The sequence below is a fragment of the Paralichthys olivaceus genome, chromosome 4 (genome assembly GCF_024713975.1).
Source record: "Paralichthys olivaceus isolate ysfri-2021 chromosome 4, ASM2471397v2, whole genome shotgun sequence".
NCBI classification, from domain to species: domain Eukaryota; kingdom Metazoa; phylum Chordata; class Actinopteri; order Pleuronectiformes; family Paralichthyidae; genus Paralichthys; species Paralichthys olivaceus.
The window spans coordinates 17,204,871-17,229,297 of NC_091096.1; the positions used below are offsets into that span (position 1 = coordinate 17,204,871).

The 24,427-nt window shown below is 40.2% G+C and overlaps 2 protein-coding genes across 4 annotated transcripts in view; both read left to right on the forward strand.

Moving 5' to 3' along the window:
* Window positions 1–2,449: 2,449 nt before the first annotated feature.
* Window positions 2,450–12,949, forward strand: LOC109633603 (rho-related BTB domain-containing protein 2). Of its 3 annotated transcripts, none has more exons than XM_020093602.2 (10): window positions 2,450–2,942; window positions 4,589–4,790; window positions 4,929–5,032; window positions 5,140–5,325; window positions 5,409–6,349; window positions 6,458–6,576; window positions 7,100–7,250; window positions 7,351–7,439; window positions 8,558–8,663; window positions 9,241–12,949. In XM_020093602.2, the coding sequence occupies exons 1-10, from the start codon at window positions 2,881–2,883 to the stop codon at window positions 9,459–9,461; spliced, it is 2,181 nt and encodes a 726-aa protein (XP_019949161.2). In that variant the 5' UTR covers window positions 2,450–2,880; the 3' UTR covers window positions 9,462–12,949. The 3 variants fall into 3 exon arrangements, with proteins under 3 accessions (XP_019949161.2, XP_019949162.2, XP_019949163.2); XM_020093603.2 differs by having other exon boundaries at window positions 2,454–2,942; window positions 9,256–12,949; XM_020093604.2 differs by lacking the exon at window positions 2,450–2,942 and adding an exon at window positions 3,002–3,147.
* A 705-nt stretch (window positions 12,950–13,654) lies between these two features.
* The window catches only part of LOC109633597 (phosphatidylethanolamine-binding protein 4), a 51,090-nt gene continuing 40,317 nt past the window's right edge, over window positions 13,655–24,427 (forward strand). The window contains exons 1-3 of the mRNA XM_020093595.2: window positions 13,655–13,751; window positions 14,690–14,793; window positions 15,063–15,195. Of these exons, the coding sequence (XP_019949154.2) occupies window positions 13,749–13,751; window positions 14,690–14,793; window positions 15,063–15,195 (240 nt within the window). The 5' untranslated portion in view covers window positions 13,655–13,748. The remainder of the gene's footprint in view (window positions 13,752–14,689; window positions 14,794–15,062; window positions 15,196–24,427) is intronic.

Here is a 24,427-nt window from a genome sequence, read left to right on the forward strand (position 1 = left end):
TCTTTCTTGATTTACTACAACTGCTGTCGCACAGTTCTAAGTAACTAAGTGGAGGACATCAGTAGCAAAGCCTCCCCTTGTGAAGATAAAGACTTCAACTGTTATAATATTTACACTTTCACGAGCATCCAAGCTGAGTAAATGGTTTACCACATTCACTATATACTGCATTTGACCAGCACCTGTGGATTTACACTGCAGAGTAATTTCTAAATCTTGTGCAGATTACATGGTTGTTATAGTAGATGAGATGCTTTGCATGTTGCAGGGAAATACTGCTCTGTTATTTTACTGCCTGATAAAAAACAGAATTTCAGACTGAACTGTCAGTTTTCAATTACTCTGGGGAAACTGCAGTAAAACAAAAGCAGGATATAAGAAAGAATGTGGACAAAATAAATCAATGAGAGGTGGTCGACTGTTTAAACATTAGATGGACTGGACCATCTTTTGTATATATAGCACTTTGCTATTCTCATCAACAACTCACAGCAATTTACATCACAAGTCGCACACATTCATGCAGCACTACTATATGCAGCAATTTACTTATTCCAATTAAGAATCATTCATACTCTGGTGTCTAGTATCTTGGACATTTCAGGGATCAATCAACTGATCTCCTAGTTAGTGAACAACCCGCTCTACCTCCTAAGTCACAGCCGTCCACAACAAAAAAATTTAGGAAGCAAAAGAGAAAAAAACAAAAGAACATTGGTTATCTTTAAAACTATTTCGATCAATGTTCTCCTGACTGTCTCTGTTTTGTTATTATTCATGATTTGTTTTACTTGCTGATACATTGATTGATTATTTATGGTTTACTACTTCAAAGTTAGTAGAAGACTCGACGCAGTTGCTATTAAAACACGTATATATACAGTACAACAACATATATTCATCATGATATTGTATGATTATATCATTTGCGTTTTATTACAGTGAATGTCTTCCATCTGTTTTATTTTGAAGGAAATGATTCCACCCTTTGCTCTCTGTATGTCACTGCTCAGAATTAAAGTTGGGATTAAGTAAATGTTGACTGTCAGCCTCACCTGGTGGAGCAGAGTGAACACTGCAGGAGTTCAATAACATAGATGTCATATAGATGTCACTCTCCTGGTTCAGTGGCACCCAGTCCTCTGCACCAGCATCATTTCACTTTGTGGGGGGACAGATGTAATTTAGGATCTTTAACATACTTTCTCTACCCAGATAAATAATAAAATAGAAATGCTGTCTAAAATGTGCAAGTGTAAAGGTCAACTGTAATTTGATCATCTTGGTCCTGAAACAAAGTTAAGATATACAAACACTGGACTGCATTGTTCCGCTGTGACGCACTTCAGGGCAACACAGAGAGACAGAGGTAAAAGATTAAAAAGTAACTGTTGAGATACTGGATTTCAGTGGATTTAAAACATTCTCCATATTGCATCATGTGGGGCTGTGATGATGGAGGCTGCATCGACCTGGAGTGGAAACAACCGTTATTTCTCCGACAGGACAAACTATGGCTGTCAGTACCTGTGAGTGATAAGTAGCTTTTTGCTTATTGGAAAGCAGAAGTGGTCAGTCATACTTTTGTTCTGCATTCTACGAGATTAAGTTGTCACTCTGAATTGCCTAAAACTTGTTAACCAATAGATAAACTGACACTGCTGCAGGTGCCAACACTGCTAAAAACTACCATTCTTGTTATGATTGGGACGTTTTACTTCAGGTGGCAATGACCAGATTCTTTTCGGGTTTTTTAAGCACACTCTTTCAATGTTAAAAGGTTTATTACCTCAAAAACAGAGATTCAGGGTGTTGATTGCTTCATGTAAAGCGAGTCATGCATGATTGCTTCATGTAAAGCAAGTCGTGCAGAGTCAAAAGAACCAAGTGCTTAATATATGACTGATGCATTTTTCTTTAGATGGTGCTGTTGAATTAAACAATAATGGATCTATGTAAACAATTGGTTTTTTGAGTTGTAGACATACAATTTATTTATTTTTTATTAAATGTTGTAATATATGGAAGCTATGTGTGTGTGTGTGTGTGAGTGAGTGTGTGTGTGTGTACTGCATGCTGTCTTGTCTTTCTTATGGGGACAAAAGGCAAGTCCACATGATGTATATCATGGAAGTTTAAGGTGAAGACATGCTTTATGCTTTAAGGTTAGGTTTAGGTTGAGATTTAGGTTTGGGTTAGGATTAGTTAGAGTTGGGTTAGAGTTTTGATGAGTTGTAACTATGGTTAAGGCTGAAGTAATGCACCGGGAAGTCCATGTAAGTCATAGAGTCATGGAGACACAACTGTGTGTGTGTGTGTGTGTGTGTGTGGTTTCTCTTTGCAGGATGAGCCTCACCTGTCCCTATTGAATATAGAGGCGTCCCTGGAGACATGACTATCAATTAGTACTTCAGGGAGTTCATTATTCCGGCTCTGTGGTGTGATGCTGGGCACACTTCAGGGATGCAGCTCTACATATTTTTCTTACACTTCTACCAAAATGAAACCACGCACAGTGCAGTGAGGGAGCGGTATTGTAAAGGCAGTGGACTGGAGGTCAGTGTATACCGGCTGACTGGAGCCGTGGAATGGGATTCGTGCGTCTTTAAAGTGGATCAGTGTTTTGTAATGAATGGGGTGTGGGGGTTTTTTCGCCTGTGCGCCTGGCTATTATTAGCCACGGAGGCCTTACAGTAAGCGGAGGTGGTTCATGACGGTCAGGGCTGCTGCAGCCTCTCTGCACGGCACCGACACGCTCCACATCGGGCTGCGTATTTTGGGCGCTGCGCTCGGACCCCCTCCTCCTGTTCTCCAGCCTCGGTCACCTCGCCTCGAAGATGAAGTTATACGCGAGCGGACGACAGGTGCGAGCCGCATCCGATGGAGCCCCGCTTCCCTCCGCGTCCATCGACCAACCCGATGCAGCACTTCCTCATGTTACGGTAAGAGGCAGCGGGAGACGGGGGGATGAGACGCGTCCAGGCTGCGGGGGGAATCAAACTGGGGGGTTTATTGCACGAATGCCGCTGTCGAGTGTTGGGAACGCGGATAAACAGGCTCAGGAGTCAGTGACGGGCTGTTACATAAGGTGTAATGCAGCAGAGCCTCATGACTCGGTGGTGGTGGAGGGACTGTGCGGTCCTCCTGGTAGGAAATTCACGACTTTATCGTCTTTATTATGGCTGATCGCGGTGCGGGCTGCAGGTTTTTATTTATTAATAAGAGAAAATACTACAGGTCTTTGTCTAATCTTGTGAAAAATTATGGATTGATTCTTTGCGCATCGTAGACTAAAGCATGCATGAGCAATATTAGAGGCGGTGCATCCCTATTGTGTTATAGGCCCATGCAGCCTTATAGGTCACACTGTCAGATATATCTATATACATAAAGGCCTATATATATTTATGCACTGATGCTGTATATAATATGAGTGTATTCCTTCACAGAGGGATGTAGATGCTGTCAATGAAAGGGCTTTATGAATGGCTGCAAACGGCAAGTGACCCTTAGAATAAAGAAATCTCAGTAACCCTTGATAGTTATATTAATAGCAGTGTGTACATCATTGTATTTTCATGGAAGTAAATTCATCCACACCTTTGTTTGTAGTGTGGGGGACCAATATTATCCTTTAGATGTCATGTAGTGAACACAGGGACAGTGGAGTCCATCGGGGTCCAGGCAGGCACATGGACACTATAGCTGATCTCATTCACAAAGAAGGTAGCACTGTATAGGAGTGGTTACTCTCATCCAAGATTCCTAGTGCAGGGAGGGGGGTGCAAGAAATTTCCTCTGGTGTTTAAACACATAGAGTCAAACATGACTCAATTTGGGACATATGGATATACAGAGTTTGAAGTATTGTTTGATGTGATGGAACATATTAGAACCAAAATAAGGTTAGACAACTACACTAATATGACATTTGACATTCGGTTATTGCTATGTGCTATTGTTATGTGCCGCTGCTGCTGCTGCTGCTTTTGTAAAATATGTTTTAGTTAGTGGAATTAGTTTGATACATGGATTGTTGTCCGTTAAAGGCTGTGACACACCCAGACACAGACCACAGTTCCCTTGGAAACCAGTGCGAGTATCTAAATCATCCGCCACCATTTTCACAAGACAGAAATAGTCTGTTTACCTTTGTCCTCCATCTCTATTTAGTGAGGGCGTATTTGTGCATACCAGATTTCTAGCACTTACTGCTGTGAATGAGAACTGTGGTGACCGGAGTTAAGCTTTAGGTCCAGGTTGTGTGGGATTGTGCTACAGGACCAGTAAAGAGGGAAAAGCTGGCCTCATGGGGTTACAGAAATATCTGGCCAGGATCGCTTGCTTGTCGCTTTAAAATAAAAATCTTATATCAGGACCAGGGACAGGGAAATTGTGAATGGGCACCGGGAAGTCACGAGACATTCATTGATAGCTCTGCAGGCAGGAAAAAAAAGCTATGCAGATGATGAAGAGTAGCCACGGTGTCTGATATCCACATAGATTCATGCTCCTGTGCCGTTCAGGACCACACTTTAGGATTTCTGGTGCTGATGCAGATTTTCAGCGCCTCTTTGTGTCTCGACAGGTCTCAGCTGACAGATTCTGATATGGACTATGAGAGGCCAAACGTTGAAACTATCAAGTGTGTGGTGGTGGGAGACAATGCAGTCGGAAAGACCCGCCTTATCTGCGCCCGAGCCTGCAATGCCACACTGACTCAGTACCAGTTACTCGCTACACATGTTCCCACGGTCTGGGCAATTGACCAGTACAGAGTATGCCAGGAGGTGAGTATGCAAATACATTTCCAGATGAAGATTGAGATGAAGACATGAGAAAAGCATGCACCATATGTACCTTTGGCTTTGCAGTAATTCATTAGTCATTGTCACACAGAGGCTGATGAACGTGTCATTTCTTATCAGGTACTAGAGCGCTCTAGAGATGTAGTGGATGACGTCAGCGTGTCCCTTCGTCTCTGGGACACGTTCGGAGACCATCATAAGGACCGACGTTTTGCATATGGCCGGTGAGATACTGTTAAATTAAATTTCAGACGACCAGCTAGTATTCTAGCTGGTCTTGTTGGTCTTCTTGTTTTATGGTTTGACAACTTTTCCTGCGTCTTCCCTACAGGTCCGATGTGGTGGTGCTGTGCTTCTCAATCGCCAATCCCAACTCTCTGTACCATGTGAAGACCATGTGGTACCCCGAGATCAAACACTTCTGCCCCCGTGCTCCTGTCATCTTGGTGGGCTGTCAGTTGGACCTGCGCTACGCTGACCTGGAGGCAGTGAACAGGGCACGGAGGCCTTTAGCTCGGTAACGAGACTAATGAGATGTATTTATTTGCAAGGCAGAGTTTGTTTCAGAGTTGTCTCTTGACATATTTTCTTCTTTTTCAGACCTATTAAATCAAATGAGATTCTTCCTCCAGAGAGAGGTCGGGAGGTGGCCAAAGAGTTGGGAGTGCCATATTATGAAACCAGTGTTGTTGCTCAGTTCGGTGTCAAGGACGTCTTTGACAATGCTATCCGAGCTGCGCTCATCTCACGCCGCCACCTGCAGTTCTGGAAATCTCACCTCAGAAACGTGCAGCGGCCTCTCCTTCAGGCACCCTTCCTGCCACCGAAACCTCCCCCTCCTATAATCACTGTGCCTCCTCCCCCAACCACCACAGAGGAGCATCCAGTTGGTCTGCTTGAGGACCCACACTGTGCTGACGTCATTCTGGTTTTGCAGGAGCGACAGAAAATCTTTGCACATAAGATATACCTGGCGACTTCCTCTTCAAAGTTCTACGACCTCTTCATTATGGACACGCAAAATGAGGAGAATGAAAGGCCCGCTCGCGGTCCTCTATCTGGCAGAGAGCTGCTGATGCGTGCTGCTAGCTTTGACGTTTGCGAGAGCAGCGATGACGGAGACAGGGCCAACCTGAGGGCTTGCACTAGCGATGGGACCTTGAAGGACTCACAGGGGGGCCGAAGGGGCAGGCTGCTGTCATCGTGGAGCAGAGCCTTCGTCAGCATCCAGGAGGAGCTGGTCGATGACCCTCTTACTTACAGCCCTAGGCCCATGACTGTTGTGCACATGGACCAGTCCATGCAGCTGGGTCCTTTCCGAGCAGTGCTCCGCTACCTGTACACAGGTCAGCTGGACGAGAATGAGAAAGAGTTAATGCACATTGCACACATTGCTGAGCTGCTGGAGGTCTTTGACCTGCGGATGATGGTGGCAAACATACTTAACAATGAAGCCTTCATGAACCAAGAAATCACCAAAGCCTTCCATGTACGGCGCACAAACAGAGTCAAAGAGTGCTTGGCTAAAGGCACCTTCTCTGGTGAGTGGAAACCACAAAGCCATGTTCTGTTTTTTAAATGTATAGGCCTACTTCTCAAAATACAGTGGATCCAGATGTTACTACTTGTGTCTCACCTCTGTATTGCAGATGTAGTATTCAAGCTAGACGATGGGACGATCATGGCTCACAAACCGTTACTCATCTCTAGTTGTGACTGGATGGCAGCTATGTTCGGGGGGCCCTTTGTGGAGAGCTGCACAAAAGAGGTGAGTCGCATGATATCACAGAGCTCAAATACACACCAAAGTTACACACCATTTCAGCTATATAATTACACGAAACGCACTATGGCTGCAAAGATCAATACATGCACTGTCCCAAGTGGAGCAGCATGAACTACGTGCTCTGTGTGCAAACTATAATTTAATTAGAGGATTGCAAATCTGCTTTAATACAATTACAGTGGCTTCTGTGATCTAAGCACACTGTTGTTCTGTGACCTCAGCTGTACTCTGTTTTTCCACCTTAATAATGCTACTAAAAGATTCTGCATGCACCATATGAACTACCTCTGCAGTGTGAGATTTAAATATGGTTGTTTGAAAAAATAAATCATACGGTTACTCAAAGTTATTTTTAGATATAATGATCAGTTATCAGCTTTTTTGTTGTTGTTGTTGCTGCTGTAGCTTAAGTAGAACTGAACAAGTAAATGACGATTTTCAACTATCTACATCATAGAATAACAAAAGTGAAAAGGAGATTCAAACACTTGTTTATGTTTCTAAGGTGCTGTTTCCCAACACTACTCGCAGCTGTATGAGGGCTGTGCTGGAATATCTCTACACAGGGCGGTTTTGCTCTCGACCTGACTTGGATGCAATGGAATTGATTGTTCTTGCCAATCGTCTTTGCCTCCCCCACCTGGTTGCACTTACAGGTATATTTAGTAAAGTTATTATCCTGTAACCCACAGGATTTTAGCTAAGTTTCTAAGTCAATGCGTCGCCTGCACTGACTTTCTTTTATGCCTCTTCCAGAACTCTACACAGTAACAGTGTTGACGGAGGCAGCGATGATGGGAGCTGACATTGATGGAGATGTGCTGGTGTACTTGGATATGGCCCAGGTAGACTGTGACATCATCTCAGAACAAGGATAGCTTTTGAAGCCCTTACATAATACTTTGGCTAATTGTAAAGAGCTGTCCTCAGGAAGAACTGTTCTGGAAGCTGACGTAATCTTTACACCCAGTAGGTGGAGCCTAAGAAGCGCAGTCTTAAATAGTGCATGACAGCTTTTTGGAAAAATAATTAGCAAATGACCTTAAGGCCAGTAGACATTGTGGACTTTGCGGTCTGGCTCAGCGCCAAAGTTTATCTCATCATTCAGACTGTGCAGATGGGATTCTGCTTCAACTGTAGTTCCACTTCATTGACTGTGTTCATTCTGTGGCAATTTGATCAATTGCTAATTTCTTTAGTGATATGCACCACTAAAGGACAAAAATTGAATCCAAATGGATTTTTCTGCATTTTTTTTAAACTAATCTGGAGACGTTTGGGGGCTGATGCAGATAATGATATAATGGAGTAAAAAAAAAGCTAAAAAAAAAGGTATTTTAAAAAGAAATTACCATGATTTGTAAGCTGATAAGAAATGTTATTAAGGGTTGATATTTTACAGTTGAAATATAATCTTTATTATAAATAAGACAAAAACACAAATATAACCAAATATATAGACCTTGAAAATAACATAGAAAATAAAGATACATTTTATGTAAAGATAAATGCTCACATTTTCTACATTGTTTAGTCTGTAAAATAAAAGTTTTCATATCAGCATGTATTGATAAACATAAACACATATATGTCTATGAAAGGCTCATAAATCAGTTGTTGTACTGTACCTTCTCATTTGCATTAATAATACCAATACACTAAGTTAGCATGCCAATGCTAACACAATAAAGTTTGATTTACTGCAGTTGAAACTGATTGCTGATGCAAAATGTATATAAACGTAGAGGCAAGTCGCACCAAGCAGACGTAAATAAAACAATCTGAACCTGAGGTTGCCTACATATATAAATATATACGAATATATATAAATATTTATTCCATTTAGGTTGAGGTTGATTAAGAAGATGTCTGCATCCAAATCAACAGCAAAACCTCACAACAATGCTTGTCATGTACAGGAACAAATACAAAAATGACGAATACTGATTTTGTATGTTGACAGTTCCACGGTGCGCAGCAGCTCACAGGCTGGTGTCTTCACCACATCTGCACCAACTACAACAGCGTCTGCCGCAAGTTTCCCAGAGACATGAAGGCCAAGTCTACAGGTAATACACATGTGATCTGTTAACAGCCCTCTGATTAAATGTAAACACAAACCTAACACACAGTTTTGTGCTGCAGTACATACACACTTGTTTGTTTTGGAACATGGCAGCATGACATATAGAAACGTATAGAATAGGCTTTAGATAAAACAGATGGCCAATTTAAATGAAATCTGTAAAATCCGATTAAGCTCAATGGACCCATTCCACCTGAGTGAGACTTTAAGCACTTCAGGCTAGTCAAGGACTTTTAACATAAATAGTTACTGGCTCCACAGTTCTGGTTTGCTCAATGATAAAATCAAATCTATTAATATTCTATAGAGTCTATAATGTTGCAAAATCCACAGTTACTCAAATGTTCCTTTATTAATGAAAGTTTGGTTGTTATACATAATTAATATTACACTACAACGTTATCAGCGTCTAAGAATATGCAAATATATCTTCAGTCTGTTTCTTCCAACTGATTCCAATTAATTTGTTATGACTTTGCTGAAATGCAAAAAACATAGTATAGAATTTGACAATTTAAAATTGACTTTTGAAAATCCTATTCAGCATTTTTCTAAAACAGATTATTCTGATGCAGAGAACCAAGAATACTTTGAGAAACACCGCTGGCCACCCGTGTGGTACCTCAAAGAGGACGACCACTACCAAAGAGCACGAAAAGAACGCGACAAGGAGGACTACCTGTACCAGAGGCGGCAGTGCAAACGCAAGTGGATTTTCTGGAACCTTCCCTCCTCCCCTAACTCGAACTCTCCCTCTTCTGGCTCGTCCGCCATCATCTGACCGAGCGGTAAGGCAGGGTCCCCGCCGGAGTCCACTCAGCGCGGATGTGACTTGTAACAGATACAATAGAAGATAAGCACTGCTGACTAGATCCGCCCCCAGTTATTCAGGCACAGTTTCTCCTTCTCTGGTTTGTTTGCAGCACATTAAGGTCCGCTCAATCTGGCAGTTTAAGTTGAGCTTTGTTCCCTGTATTTTTAGCTTGGTGTTTATGACGCTCAGACCTCAGTGATATGAGCCTCACTGACAAATGGCACAGTGTGTCCGGCGCAAACAACAACTCACATCGATCGTTATGTGTTCCACCATCTGAGTTTAAAGTAATAGCACTCTGCTGGCACAGAACTTTCCACCTGTGGTCATAACTATCATCAGTCAACCTGAACTGATAACCAAGTGCTGCTTATCAGCTGCAACAACCAGCAACTCAACACAGAAATTAAGTCTCAGAGATATAACACTTTGCCCTTAAGTGTTTGTACAATCTACCAAACTGCGTGTACAGTATGATCTCATCATCAAGATGCAACATCGTATAGTCTGCCATGAATCAAGTACTGAACTCATCCACTCTAACCATGCTGATTATCATCCTGTATGCATAAAAGCAAATACAGGCAAGTTGTATCTCTGTCCAGCCCTTGTGTTTTTGAATGTTTGTGTACGGCTTGCACAACTGAGAGCGGTGAATCTGGACACACTCGTATTTATGATGTATCGTGATCTTGTGATTTGTCGCCTCTTGTCACAAAAGGGCTTTAGTTTACATGAATGCATTCAGTGTCCGGAGACACAAGAGATTCCAAATTGAGGCAAATTTTCTGTAAAAAGGCCAGCAAAAATAAACCACGATTATTTCCCTGTATGTTTTGATGAGGCTTGTTGGCGCCACATGTTTTTCCTGGGTCCTTCAGCTTAACGTTGGATGGTCCCATCAGCCTGATCGCTGTCATCCTGGGAAGCTACACAAACTGTACATCTCCAGAGCTGAAGTGCCCACGTGTACATTCCTCTGTGACGGACATGTTTGACATCTCAAATCTCGTGGGGACTTCTCTTGGTTGACCGGAGGATGTCTCCAGGACTGTCTGCATTTGTACATGCAGGAAGCTTCCTCGCGGTGGTGAAGTCATCCATGTTCTTCTACACATCTCGAGCACTTTCTTGGACTCTTCTGCGACAGAGACACACACAAAACCCTCCAGTAGCAACATCCTGGTGAACGGCACTGAGGACAGTAAAAAAAAAAAAAAAAAAGGAACTGGGGAGGATCATGGTGTTTCGAATGTTATAAAATATTGTCAAGCGGTTTAACGCAAATCATTTGTGTTGATTTGTTTTGCACACGTCACAGTATATGTTCAAGATTGTCATCTCATGTTGGACTTGATTGTAGGATGGAGTGCAGCAATGTTCAGATTTGAAAGTACGGTTCTCAGTGAAGCTGGGTCGTATTGTAAATTGTAAAAAAAGAAAATCAGATGAACTGCAAGTAACTTGCTTCACTCTCATGCACAGTTACATAATATTGTGCACTGCAGGCAGTGAGCAGTATGGCACAGTATTACTGAGTAATACATATACTAAATATAGACTTGACTCGTCCAACTCGCATTTAGTTACTGTGCAGCTACACACTGTTGTTGAAATAGCTAAATACTCATCGTGCTGACCTCCAGTTACATCGATTATACGCTGTAGTATACATGGAAATCACTGGTAGTTCACATGAGCAGTGGAATATAGATAAATAGACTCATAGTAAAATAGGATTAGGGTAAAGTAGAGACACGTTTGTATAAATTACATTATAAAGACATACATGAAACATACCATTGTTATCAAAAGAGTCAAAAGAGTTTTGCAGCATATGTTAAAGAAAGCTTGCTTGAGTTACACTTTATCATACAGGTTTTGACTAGACACATATTAGACAGAGCCCAGTCTTTCCTGTGATAACTCCTGACCTGACCACATTGCATGGACAAGGATGAAGTTCAGTCATCATCATCAAGTGTACGCTACAGACAAGTGATGGTTCTGGTGCTCTAAGCAGTAGCTTTAAATTGTTCTCGATAATATTCATATTGTCTGTTGCTAATTAAGTAAACACAGCAACCTTCATTTGAGGGTTTTAATTGTTCAAATCTTTTTGGCACACATTGTCAGACATTAGGCAGAGAGAGCATGGTACTCTTTAAGATCCAGCTTTATTCTAATCCTTAATGCATGGATTCACCAATATGCTGCATTCGATTTAAGTAGTTAATAAACAATAAGGCCCAGTTTTCATGTTAAATACAGTTTATTATAATATCTATAGCAAGAGGGTCTGTGTTGTTATAATTTGCCTTGGTGTGATAGATGAAGTTCATAGATGTGCATTTCATTCCTCAGTGCACTGCATTTCCCAATGAATCTACTGCTGATGTCTTGCATCAACGGCACCTCATGCCTTAATGTACAGTGTAGTGTACGGCATCGAATGTAATGTTGTGTTACTATGGTCAGTAGCTTGTCTGCTATGTGTTAGGTTACCATGGTGCTCTCAGCGTGTGTATCTGTAAATGTACATGATCCATAATTTGGATGTAAAGCAATCAATCGGCGCGTGATTTGAGGAGTCTGGTGAACGTGGTTTAGGTCGAACACTACGTAGGATTGTATGTTTTAAGCCGAAACACAAAACTAATTAAAGACTCTGATCTGATCTGAGGCCACCCTCAACTAACACAAGGATAACCCACTGATTTGTGACATTATAATCATGAATTGAATGCAGGGATTTCTGATTTAGTTTTTATTATTTCAAAGCTGCTTTATGCTGATGAGTCAGCACAGTTACAACATGCTGAGACAGTGCGGCCATTGGCAGTTAGATTTGAACTCAAACATGTAAATATAAATTGTAGGCTGCAATATGAGCTATTGCATAGTTTAACTAGGTAGTGTTTTGTACTATGCATACTGAAACGTCTGACTTTGAAACTTGCACTGCTTTGTAGCACCAGGTTCTATTCAATTTACATTAGATGGTATTGCAACATCATCAGTTAGGCACACAACATCAGGTAAAAATAGAAAAAAACTGATTAGATCATAAATTACAGAGATGTTGACACTGGGGCCCTCTCCATAAGTTTGGGTGCTAATATCACCGCTGCAGAGAAGCACAAACCAAAGGGAGCTTTAGCAGCACCAGGAATATATTATATATGCTGCACAATCACTTCTGCATAGTTTAAGAGGCCTTGTTCTGAAATGGTTGAAAATTCAATGAAAAAGAGAAAAAAAAACAATAAAGAAAAGAAAAAAAACTTGAATGTTTTCTCAGTGTTCAAAGCCTAGATGACATTTTCCTTAGTCATCAGGTATTTTTGTTCTCAAGAGCTGTTTTTATTGTTTAGGAGCTGTAAATCTGAAATTCTGTAGCATGTGTTCTTGAAAATGTGGAAATAATATTTACTAAATAAAAATGGAGCAACGTGGGTAGTTTGGGCATCTCTTTATATATATATGTGTTATGTTATGTTATTTTATGTATATATTTAATGTATATAAAAACATTGCAGATATAAAGAAAATATCCAACTAAAGTTGAATACAGTTAAATGATCTTGTCGATATATTAATATGTATTAAGTAAATTAAATGTAACATAAATATAAAGGAGAGAAAAGACAAGAAAAGAAAATGGAGGTAAAATGTTTCTTATTGATCACTGAAGTGTGCATTATGCATTTGGACAATTTTGTTACTTCTCTCGTGTCTATAAGTTGTAAACACTTTAATATGTGCTTTCAATTCACATAAACCTTGCAAAATCATTTTATAATGAGGTCAATGTCATAGTTCCAATCTTTAAAATAAGATAACATCTCTATAAATGTACATTGTATAATATAAACTTATATTTTGAAGACAAAAAGTATAATTGAGTGAATGAGATGATAAAATAAGTGTGTCAAAGATTCTGGTTCATCGTTGTATAGAAGTTAGATTTGTTTTCAATATCTGAAAATACAGATAAGTTTGATCTAAACTGTGTAAAACTTTGAAGTGCACCTCTTTTATCTTATTATTATTATTAGTATTATACATAATGTGAATGACTTTGGCCTCTGCCAGTTGTTTTTCTTTCAGTTCGGTCATGTGAAACTTTTGAGGCCTCATACGTCAGTGACGTGCTGCCCTACGTGGCTGCGTCATCGTCATCCTCCGGAGCAGCAGCGTCAGAACCAGAGGGAGCAGGAGTGTGCGGAGGTGCAGGAGAACAACCTGAGGAACATGGTAACGTTGTTCACTTGTGACTGTCGAGATAAACTGTGGTGGAGGACCGTGCTTCACCCCATGTCTGCTCTCTCACTGCGTGGACAAACCGCACCGTGTCCAAACGCGCCACGCTGCGTAAATACAAACAAACAAACAAACAAGTGAAGGCTAAACTTATGCTAACGAGTGTTTACCTGCACATGTACTTTACTGAGAGTCACGTGTCATTCATCCTGCAGCCAGAAGTTTGCTTATATAAGATCACCAAAGAAAATGAATGACGTGTCAGCTATCTTCAGCAGTTTAAATATAGTAACAGAAACAGAGCGTGCACACACACGACACCTGAACATTGATATGATTTCAGATCAGGGTTTTTATTGATGATTCTTCTTCAGTCCTCGTAGATTGTATTTAAACATGTCGGTGCTGCTGATGTGTCTTCAACAGGTGTGGGTGGGGTCAGGTGTATTCATCAGCTCTGATTGGCCCAGACGTAGAGCTCACATGATGTGATTAATAAAAACAATGAATCTACAGAAAGAAGCATACACTTCTTAACACGATGTAGCAAATGCATAGTAATAGATGTGAATTCATCTATTAGTCAACTTCAAACCAATCTCTAATACTGATACCTGTCCACTAATTCATATATTTTTTAGGGAAAATGTTTTTATATTTAAATTCACTGCTTTTCTTTGTCTTATTTTGTGTTATACAACAGCATAAGGTTTCAAGATGTTCAGATCAGCTTTGTAAATAAGCATTTTTTTTCTGTGGGATCTTAGTTATGGTAATTCAAAAATATTTTTCTCATTCTATAGAAAAACACTTTATAGATGTATCAACAAAGTATTTGGAAGTATTGTAATAGTGAAGTTAATTGATAATTTCAGGTTTACAATAAGATTCCTGAAGTGGGTCTTGTCTGACTGACTGCTGCTGTTCTGCAGGCTGCACTCGGGTCGTTTCTGGTGTTTTCTCTGTGCATTTTGGGGCTTTTCCATGTGGAAACATCACCAGACACTCTCAGCTCACTGGATTCTTCTTTCTGTCAGTAAGTAGATCATAATGCTGCAGAGAGATGTGCTCATAGAGTAATGACAAGTAAACAATCTACAACAGGGCAGATGATCCTGAACTGAAGCTTCTTATCCTCAATACATTTTTTACTTAAGCACTTTATGCCCATTATAGTATCGGAGCCTTTTTAATCATGTTGTTCATCTTCATATCAGACTAGATTCTGTTTAAATTTCCCTCAATGCCAAATGTAATACATAACTGTGTACAATGAGGTTCAGCTTCTATCTCTCTTCAATAAAGTGGTGGACTAGAAGTGATCTACCCAGAGCTGGACATCGACAAATGCCTCATCGTTCCAAAAGTCCAGAAGCTCAGAGAGAAAGTCAGCAAAGTGTGGAGAGCCCCACAGCTTTACTTCTCTGGAGCACACAAGGTACAAGATTCATGTGTGTGCGTTCATGTTTTCGGGGGAGATGTCAGGCAAACTGAATGATTATAAGTGGCTTGTTCAGTGTTTACTCTGCATTATGACTCCACCACTGCTTGCTATTAAACAAGGAAACATTACACTCTTTATTTTTAATTTGTAGATTGAACTGTCACAAAACACACATTTTACATACTCTTAACTGATGCCCAGTAGTACATCAGCACTATATTGCACAATATTGAAACTAGATTTTAGAATAGAATAGAAAGGAAATACTCATTAGTATCACATTATCATGTCTCTACTCTTATTAAACAGAAACATATCTAGTATGCCTTAGGAAAAGAGGTTTTGATAATAAGTGATTTATGAGAATGTTCTCGACATTATAATGATATGAAAGATTATTTTTATTATTGTTTGTCAAAGATGCACATGCTTATTTTGAACACTAGAGTGCAGTGATGGATAAACCAGGCTCCATATCAACCCTAATAGAGCAGGCCTTTGTTAACTGTCACAATAAACAACCTGTTCTCAATATTAGACAAAATAACATTATGCACATTAACAATTTAAAATGTCAGCCTTCTCAGTTTTCAGCATATATGTCACTTTTTAATTATCTGCATCACCCACATCGCTGAGCACCGGTTGACTGCAGTAATGTTAAACACCACAGTGGGGTGCTAGCACCTCATGATCGTATGCCTCTCCATGAACAATTGATTTACGTCTCACATTGTACCTGCACTTGTACTCCATACTGTGTATAATGTCAGATAGCCTCAATCGCAACATCACTGTCATCGATATCCTTAAATCAGTAACTAATGATGGGTCAGGTTTGATTGGTTAAAGATACTCATACCAGTAAACATACAGACAATAAGTCTATATCCTCAGATAGGAGTCAGATGCACTCATGGGGATCAGCTGCAGCAGAGTAAAAAATACTGTGCATGGTTTAGAGAGTAATATTATAAAATAGTATCTGTGATAAATCAAGTTTTTGAATAAATAAAACATAAATTATTATCAATTCAATGAATCTATCAGTCTAGAGTCCAAATGATTGCATTAAAACTGCTGTTTGAAGTTTGTATGAAGGGATTTTAAATATGTTTAGATTGAAAGAGAAATTAAGTGTCAGAAAGTTGCTGATGGTAAAAGATAGAAACATGAAAAGTGCTCGTGAAGAAGAGCATGACATTAACAGCACAGCCTCTAAATACCATTGAATCAACGAGTTTGTGAAATGTGTTGGCAGAACAGGATGTAGGGCTTGAATGTCATGTGATGTGTTCCTGTTTAAATACCCACTCTTCTCATGTCACATAAAATCATCACAGATCCATTCACCTGCTTTGCACTCACACTCCTGTGTGTCGTTTTATTGTTGAGTGACAGACAGAGAGAGAGAGATGCTGCACCCAGTGCACAGAACTGCTGCTGTTGTTGACAATGAAATTGCATCAAGTGTACACCAAACCTTCTATCTGTAAATTGAAAACTTAAATTGAAAGCCACCTCGATTTAGGAGCTAGTTTATGAATTCCAGAGCTAAGCAGTCTGGCTTGAACATGATGTATTGCCCTTCTCCTGCTCAAACTCCCTTTGATGTATGGTCGTATTATCTATAATGCTGTCTTACATGATTCTCTTTTATTGCCAGAATCAGTGCTGGACAGCAAAACAGATTACATGTTAGATTAAATCAATACAAACTTTATTTACTGGGCTTTGAAATGTAATTCTCCATTTCTCCTGACACTTGAGCACACAGGCACTGTTGAAGGCTCAGATCGTTGCCTGCGGTCATGTGGTTGGTCCGCTGGTCCACCATGCTCTCTGTCACTGTGCCAGGCTGCCTGTGTCGCTGCTATTCTTTGCCACTCACCCCGTGTACCCAGTAGCTGGAACACAGAATAGTGGCCGTTCAGGCTCAGATCCACCCACTGGAACACCCACTTCATCACTTGGTTGGGATGCATGCCTGCTGAGTAATTGTAATAGAGCGCAATGGGCAGCAGTCCCATGAAAACGCCTCTAAATAGGTGCTCATGACCAAAAACAAAAGCAAAGGGCCACAGAAGCTGCTGAATGCTGTGTCCAAACTTCAGAGCAACGAATCACCACTTGAACTTATGTGTTAGTGCATTTTTAGAATTTCTAATTATATTCAGAAGCCTTAACAGCATCTACAGTTTGATACAAGTGGGATGTGTGTTGGCTAACACACCTAACACCATGTCCTAGTCTGATAAATAAAGTTAGTGCAAAGTGGTAATAAGAACTGGAAATAAAAAAGACCTGACCGTATTCTTTCAAGGGAACATGTATAGATATTGTTGTAATAAGTTGGAAGCACAATTTACTGAAGGTCATGCTACTTTATTTTCTGAATAAATTATTCTCTGTCCTAATTTAAAGGCAAAACATAGCACTTGTGTGATTGGATTAATTATTGTAGTTGTAAAGATTTTTAATAATGGGTTTGACATGCAACCCCCTTTTTCCCAATGTCCTTTGTTTCACCACATGGAGAGTGTGGGACTGGTGGTCAGATTGCAGCCAAACATACCAAAAATAAATGCAAAGATTATTCAGGTCCATTATTTATAATTTATTGTAAAATCAAAAATTCAGAAGTCTAAAGTCCATTCATCTGCTATTGAGATTGAGTCATGCTAGCCAAACTTATAAATCACAACCTGAGGAGGGCACATGCTTACGAACACAAATAAAAACAACAATAAATAATGTGAATATAAATAAACAAAAAAGTTACTCTGAAGCAATATTTAAATATGTTATAATCCCAATTCTGTCCTAATTATAATTATTGTATATTATATATAACAGTGACCTTTTAATCATTTGAAAAAAAAGACATTTGCTTCTACCTCTTATCTCACAGCCCTGATGGTTTTTCTCAGTAGAAGCATCAGTTGACTTAAATATTAAGTAACAGGCATAAAACACTTATTGTAATCTTATTCCTATAGAAATTAAAGGAATGACTCCTGACACAGTTAGATAATGATTTAAATCATTATTGGACCATCGGAAGAGAGATACAGTACTTGAACTAAGAATGCAGCCTTTACTCTGGTATATGACATTGTCAGCAGGTCTAACATGAAGGCCAGGCTCTCCCTGCGTCCGTCCTAGAACGTATATAAAAAGGTCCTTCCTGGTTCTGCAAAACAAATTCTTACATTAAGTCTACCGTGGCATCTTGTTCTAGAAAAGATCTCTGAAGAATGATATCAACAAACACGTGCTTGCTATAAGGAACCAAATCTGAACCTCACAAGATTAAAATGTTTATTCAAAATCCAACTCACTCACAACTTACAGTTTATATCTTAGAGGCCACAGTTGAATGGAATTAACAAGTTTGTTCAGCACGGAACATTTCCCCTGTATCAGAGATCTTTACTTTTTAAATCAGACTGCTCCAGCTACTTTTATCGTAAATTGTTCAATAAAGACTTTACGGTTTATGCTGAAAAACATTTATAAATGTCAAAAGAGTTTATCAACACCGTGTTGCATTTTCTTACTGTGTCAGAGCAACATTATGTCTCAAAATGCCAAAGTGCTTTTAGGTAATTTTGTTTTATAGCAAAGACAGAGCTGTGCAGGTTCTTGATGTTGATAGAGGCTCTTTGGAAAACAAGCTTCGCCTGTAGAAAGAATTAAAGAACAGTGAAAATGAAGAAGGACCCAAAAATACACCAAAGAACTCGGAGCTAGAAAGGATTAAAAATCTCTGTGTATATTTGGCTGCACATCAGCTCATCCAGGTGTGCTTTGACTCAATAAGGAATGTCAAAATGAGTTTCTACCTTCTTAAATCTCCTTTCAGCTATTTCGTGATATTTTAGCATGACCAAAGTTAAGCACTGCACGATGCAATCGGGCAAATTAACATGTGATCATGCTCTGTGGCATGTTCAGTATGATGATGCTGAGCAGGTCCAGTCAATTCAGATTTTGTATCAAGACGGCAAAAGGAAAAGATCTGTGAAGACGATTCATTGTTGGCAGGAGCTTCAGTCACAGAGATGTTCACCTGGCTGGTGTTTCAATAGGAACTGTGACTAAAGGGACATCTGTATTTAGATCATCATGCATTTGTATAAAATGTAAGGAATTACAGAATAATATCAATATGATATAATGATGAAGCAGGAAGTTGTCAGACTGTGTCAGTGGACAGTTACAGGTGAGGGATAGTTACCATAGACTGTAAATATTGATGGACAACGTGGCCACTCCCCAAAAGTGAAGCCAGAGCCTCTCGATCGACTCCTGCTAGCTGGCTGCAGTATAGGTCATAAGTCCTTCCTCCTCCATGTCAGTGGATGGGACATGGACCAAACTAAAATAAATAGTTTGTTATTTTATGTTCTTATCACACTGAAGTTTGTTCAATTGTTCACTTTTCCGGTAAGTGTGGATTTTGATTTGTTATTTGATGCTTTAAAACAGGGTGAAATGTCGTGATTGACAGCTGAGACCAGCTTGTGATTAGTGTATCATCGGGACCTCGATACCGCCGCTCCGTTCTCCCGATCGCTACTGCGCAGACTCTGGCTCCAAATACACAAGTTGGCACTGTTCACACCTGGGATATTTCAGCTTCAATTCTGGTTAGTGGCAGGAAGTGGCCACACATTATCCATCTTTATACACAGTCGATGGATTTTACAGTAGGACCGCAGTGCATAAACCTCTCATTATAAACATGGACAAACATTTAAGAGCTCAGTGGTGCAAAAACCAGAGGGACTGGTATACAGACATGTAAAAAAACATTGATATGGTCAGATGAGTCATCCACTACTGCGTTCTCACCAAGGGTGGATGAGTGCATGTGTGACTGCACCAACAGAACAAAACAGGCCTGATGCTTGACCCCTGCACTGAGCGGGTCCAGTGCCTTTGTTGTGCTGTAGGGGGGCATTTTGCTGAGATGCGGACTTGGTTACGGTCCATTTGTCCCTGTAGAGGTAATGGTCACTGCAAATCATTGTAGTTGTTGGCAGTGACCACCTTTATGAAACAGTTCTATCCCCACTGGAAGAGTCTCTTCAAGGATGACAATGCCCCCAGCTAGAGGACACACACCTCATTGAACACCTATAGTTGCCCTTCATTACCATCATCAAAACATCAAATTAGATGTTTGATTCAGAATGTTATGATTCATCCTCCAGTTGAGCTAATCTATGCTAAGTGCATTGAAGCTTCTCCAGTGCATGTAGTGGCCTTGCACTTTTTACACGACATATGTATTTTTTATTCTTCTTTTATTTTCTGTGTATATATAAAATGTACATTTGCATCATTTTAAATCACTATGAGTTATAGTTTTTACACAAGCATGTTCAGGCATGTTTGTCATACTTGGCGTAAACAACACAGGCCACAGGAGCTATCTTTACCTCATAGTTACTCCAAAAGTAGAGACAGTTTTGGACTTGTTTTCTTTTTTTCAGTAAGGACCATAGCCACAGGGCACATTCTTAGACATGGGGGATTTCAAAGCCTTGTTTTTTGGGTAGACATTTCTTGCATCTGGTGGATGGAATGAGGGTTTAAACCATTACTGCGATTAGAGCTGCCTCACTATGATCTCTTGAGCTTGCTTACTGCTGCTAATAGCTGTTTCCTCTCTATTTCCCTCTATCTTTTTCTTTTTCGCTTTCTCTCTCTCTGTGAATGATTTTTATGCTTTGCTAAAACATGTGGGGGCGTTGAGAGAGAGGATTTAAATGCAACGATCCCCCTCCTCTTTTTTAAATTTTTTTTTGGTGAATCTCAGCGTTCTTTTCTGCAAGCCTCTGATGACGACAGGGCAGCTTTAAGCCTGGCAGTGCCCACGGCAGGCTGCCGTCTCAGCGCTGCCCACTCTCCTCTGTGTTGGCATGCTGGAGAAAGCGAGGGTGGGGTTCCTCTCGAGCAGACCTTGTCATTCCTAGGAAAGCCTACATGTCCACCCATGCAGGATTCCTGATAGGTCTTCATGTTGGGGATGTTAGACCGCAGAGATAGGGATTTTATCTCCAGTAGGCGATGGCCTTTCTTTTCAGTGAAGAGTGTATATTTAGATAAACAGACACTTCCTTGAGCCTTTATGTGACAGCGAGGGTCAACAAGTGAAACATGTACTATAATATCCATCTAATTGCATATTCAGTCTCATCAGGTGGGTGTTTTTGGCTCTGCTGGATTAAGTTGGTGTGTTTGGCTGAGATTCAGGGAGTTTATTTCCTTAGCTAATGTTCCCCTTTGTCATTATAACACCGTGTTAAGCTGACCCGTGTCCCGCTCCATTCAGTCATTGCCCATTTACTACAAGGCACACGTGATTCATGGGAGCTTCAGAGGAGGAAAGATTTACAACCTTCTGCTACTAGTACGATTGATTATGCATATTCAGTGGAATGAAGAGAGGCAGTAAACCTCCAGAGCCACCATCTCACCATCACACAGAAGAATAATTTGCACCTCGTGAGACGCACACGCACCTCATGAGGTTTGACCTGTGACATGCAAACTGCAGCGCTACAACAATTTTGCCCTCAGTTGGCGGGAACTGAGGGCAAAAGAATGTGTGCAACTGTCTTTCATGTGTAAGTGAGACTTCACATGACACGTTTCTATATCTGAAATCAAGTGTTCTTTTCCTATTTATTTCACCTCCTTCCCCTATTTTCTTTGTCTTCCCGCCTCTCACCCGTGCATTCACCTCTAAACTGACATTCATTTATGTATTAATCTTTTTTTGATGCAACCATTTCACACCGTGCTATTGCAATAGCGTAGTATTCCTTCACCTTACATTTGGACTATAAGCGCGTAGGCAGACATACTTTTTACTCTGTGGCTGTGAGTAAAATATGATTTCAATTACCATGAAAATGTATTGTATTATCAATGGGAGGATGAGAACAGATTAAGGAAGCTCTTGGATGCTCTTACAGATGACAATGGTCAGGTTTCCATGCAAACAGTGGCACGGGAAGAAAATGATTTTCACCGTTTGACAAAACCTCTGAGAAAAGGAGGTGGTTGAACACGTAAGTCCGACTCAGACCTGATATGTTTGAGAAGATGATTTGCTTTGATACACAGGAATGTCTTTGTATCGATGACAACTATTTTTTTTACGTAGCAACCTAACTAAGCAATAAGAATATAAGCTTTCATCATTGTAAAAGTTAAATCTTAGATCCAAATTTGTGAACTCTGGCACAGAGGCAATAGCAAACACTCGGAGAAGCAGCGGGTCTTTAATAAAGACCTGAACCTGCGCCGCCTGATTATTATTCAGTATTCACACAGAAATTCCATTTCCTCAGTTCATATACATTGATGGCAAGATCTGTTCAAACAGAGATTCATAATCTGCATGGGAAGTGCATCTGCTGCTGTGGATACTTAGACAAACATACAAGATTAAATTTCTATTTATATGAGCCACCGAAACCTAACATTTGCCTGGGAATCAACGTAAGATCTGCAGACGACTCTGTTGCACTTTGGCAGAGTGAGAAACTCGTATGTTTCCCTAACCTGATCTGTCCAGTGGGGGCATGACACCCAAACATATCACCTTTAAAAAAAATCAAATCAGGCCACTCTGCGCTGTTCTCATTTTGTCTCACAAGCTTGTGTGTGGAACGATCCCAAGAGTTCCCTGGGCCACAGATATCTGCATGTTAATATGAGCTCCTTCCCTTTTGTGAGGAATTTCAGGACAGAAATCGAACTGTACACTTTACCTTAGATTCTTCATTGTAGAGTAATTTATCTCAAAGAGGGAATACAGACACTCAGGCTCTTTTACTTGAAACTGACATAATGGGCTTGTTTCTACTTTGACAGCCTCTTTTCTTTTTGAACTAAGTAATCACAAAGTTAAAAGTGATCATGTGAAGTTTTACTTAAGACCCAGATGCTTGGCTTAGTGGCACGTTGCCCAAAATGTTTTTTTGTGCCTCTCATTTGTGGTCCGGCACAGGGTTTAGTTACAGTTGTGTCCCAATCCTCTGATTCACCTTCTTTAAGAACAGCTTCAGGGCTGCTCATAATGCTTAACTCTCCATAATGCCATCCCCTTCATCTCCCCAGTGGTCTTATTGTCTTAACTCTGGATGGAGAAGACAGAGTGTTAAAGGAAAAACAGGTTAATACACATTTGGCACAGTGAAAGTATCATTTCAAAGATGCCCAAATATTCAAGTTTTATGTTTTTCAGTTTTTTGCTTCCTGTTCCTTCCAACTTCTTTCGTTTCCTCGTCAGTCCGTTTTACTGTGTTTTTAAGATGTATTACCGGTGATTCATTTTTGCGTTTGACATGAAAAGGCGGCTAATGGTAACAGCGTTCAGGTGCATTGATGTGTTGATTGATTTGCGAACAGGGGGATGATAAAACTGCCTTCCTTGTCATTTTTCCTGATCCTGTAGTTTGGAAGCAAAAGAAAATGTTATGCAAATGATTTGTTAATCCCTTTACATTATTTGTTCCATTTCTCCCGTTCGTTTTCACACTCAATTTCTAGCACAGCGAGCTGACAGGCGGACACCCTCAGATCGCTAATTCTTAAGATAGGAATAAAAAATGAAAGAGTCAGCCATCCGTCATGTTTAAAATATACTTGCTTCAATTAATTAATTTGCCTTGAATGATTTAGCCTGAAAAATGCAGCAGCAGACCTTGAAAAAACCTTCGAGCACTTCACTTTAGAGACCTCCAACTTAACCTCTTTCTCTTCTTTTATGTGTGTTTTCTTAAATGCTCTCACCAGCAGATTAACAGACTCTCAAGAAAAACATTGACCTGCACAATTAAGGATATGATATCAGCATAAGCAGGATAAGGCAGCTGAGTCTAAGCTGAGAGAGCAGTGGCACATGAAACTGTGACCAGTATTCCTCCATAGTTTTGTTGTCCCAAAGGTTGGTGTTAAAAATAATAAGAAAGAGGTGGGATGGTCTTAGATTCAAGAAGCTTAAAATGCAAAATCTCAAATAAGCCCAATTTTCCCCAGCCAATCGCGTCGCATTTTGGTGGGCTTGTGTTGATCGTCTCAACTGACTCACACGCCGCCCCTCCCCAAATAAAAACACTAGAGATTTACGTGGCTTTTCAAAAAATGTATCTAGACATTTATCCAGCTTAATCTTCTTAACATATTAAAGTGATTTGCGTTACCC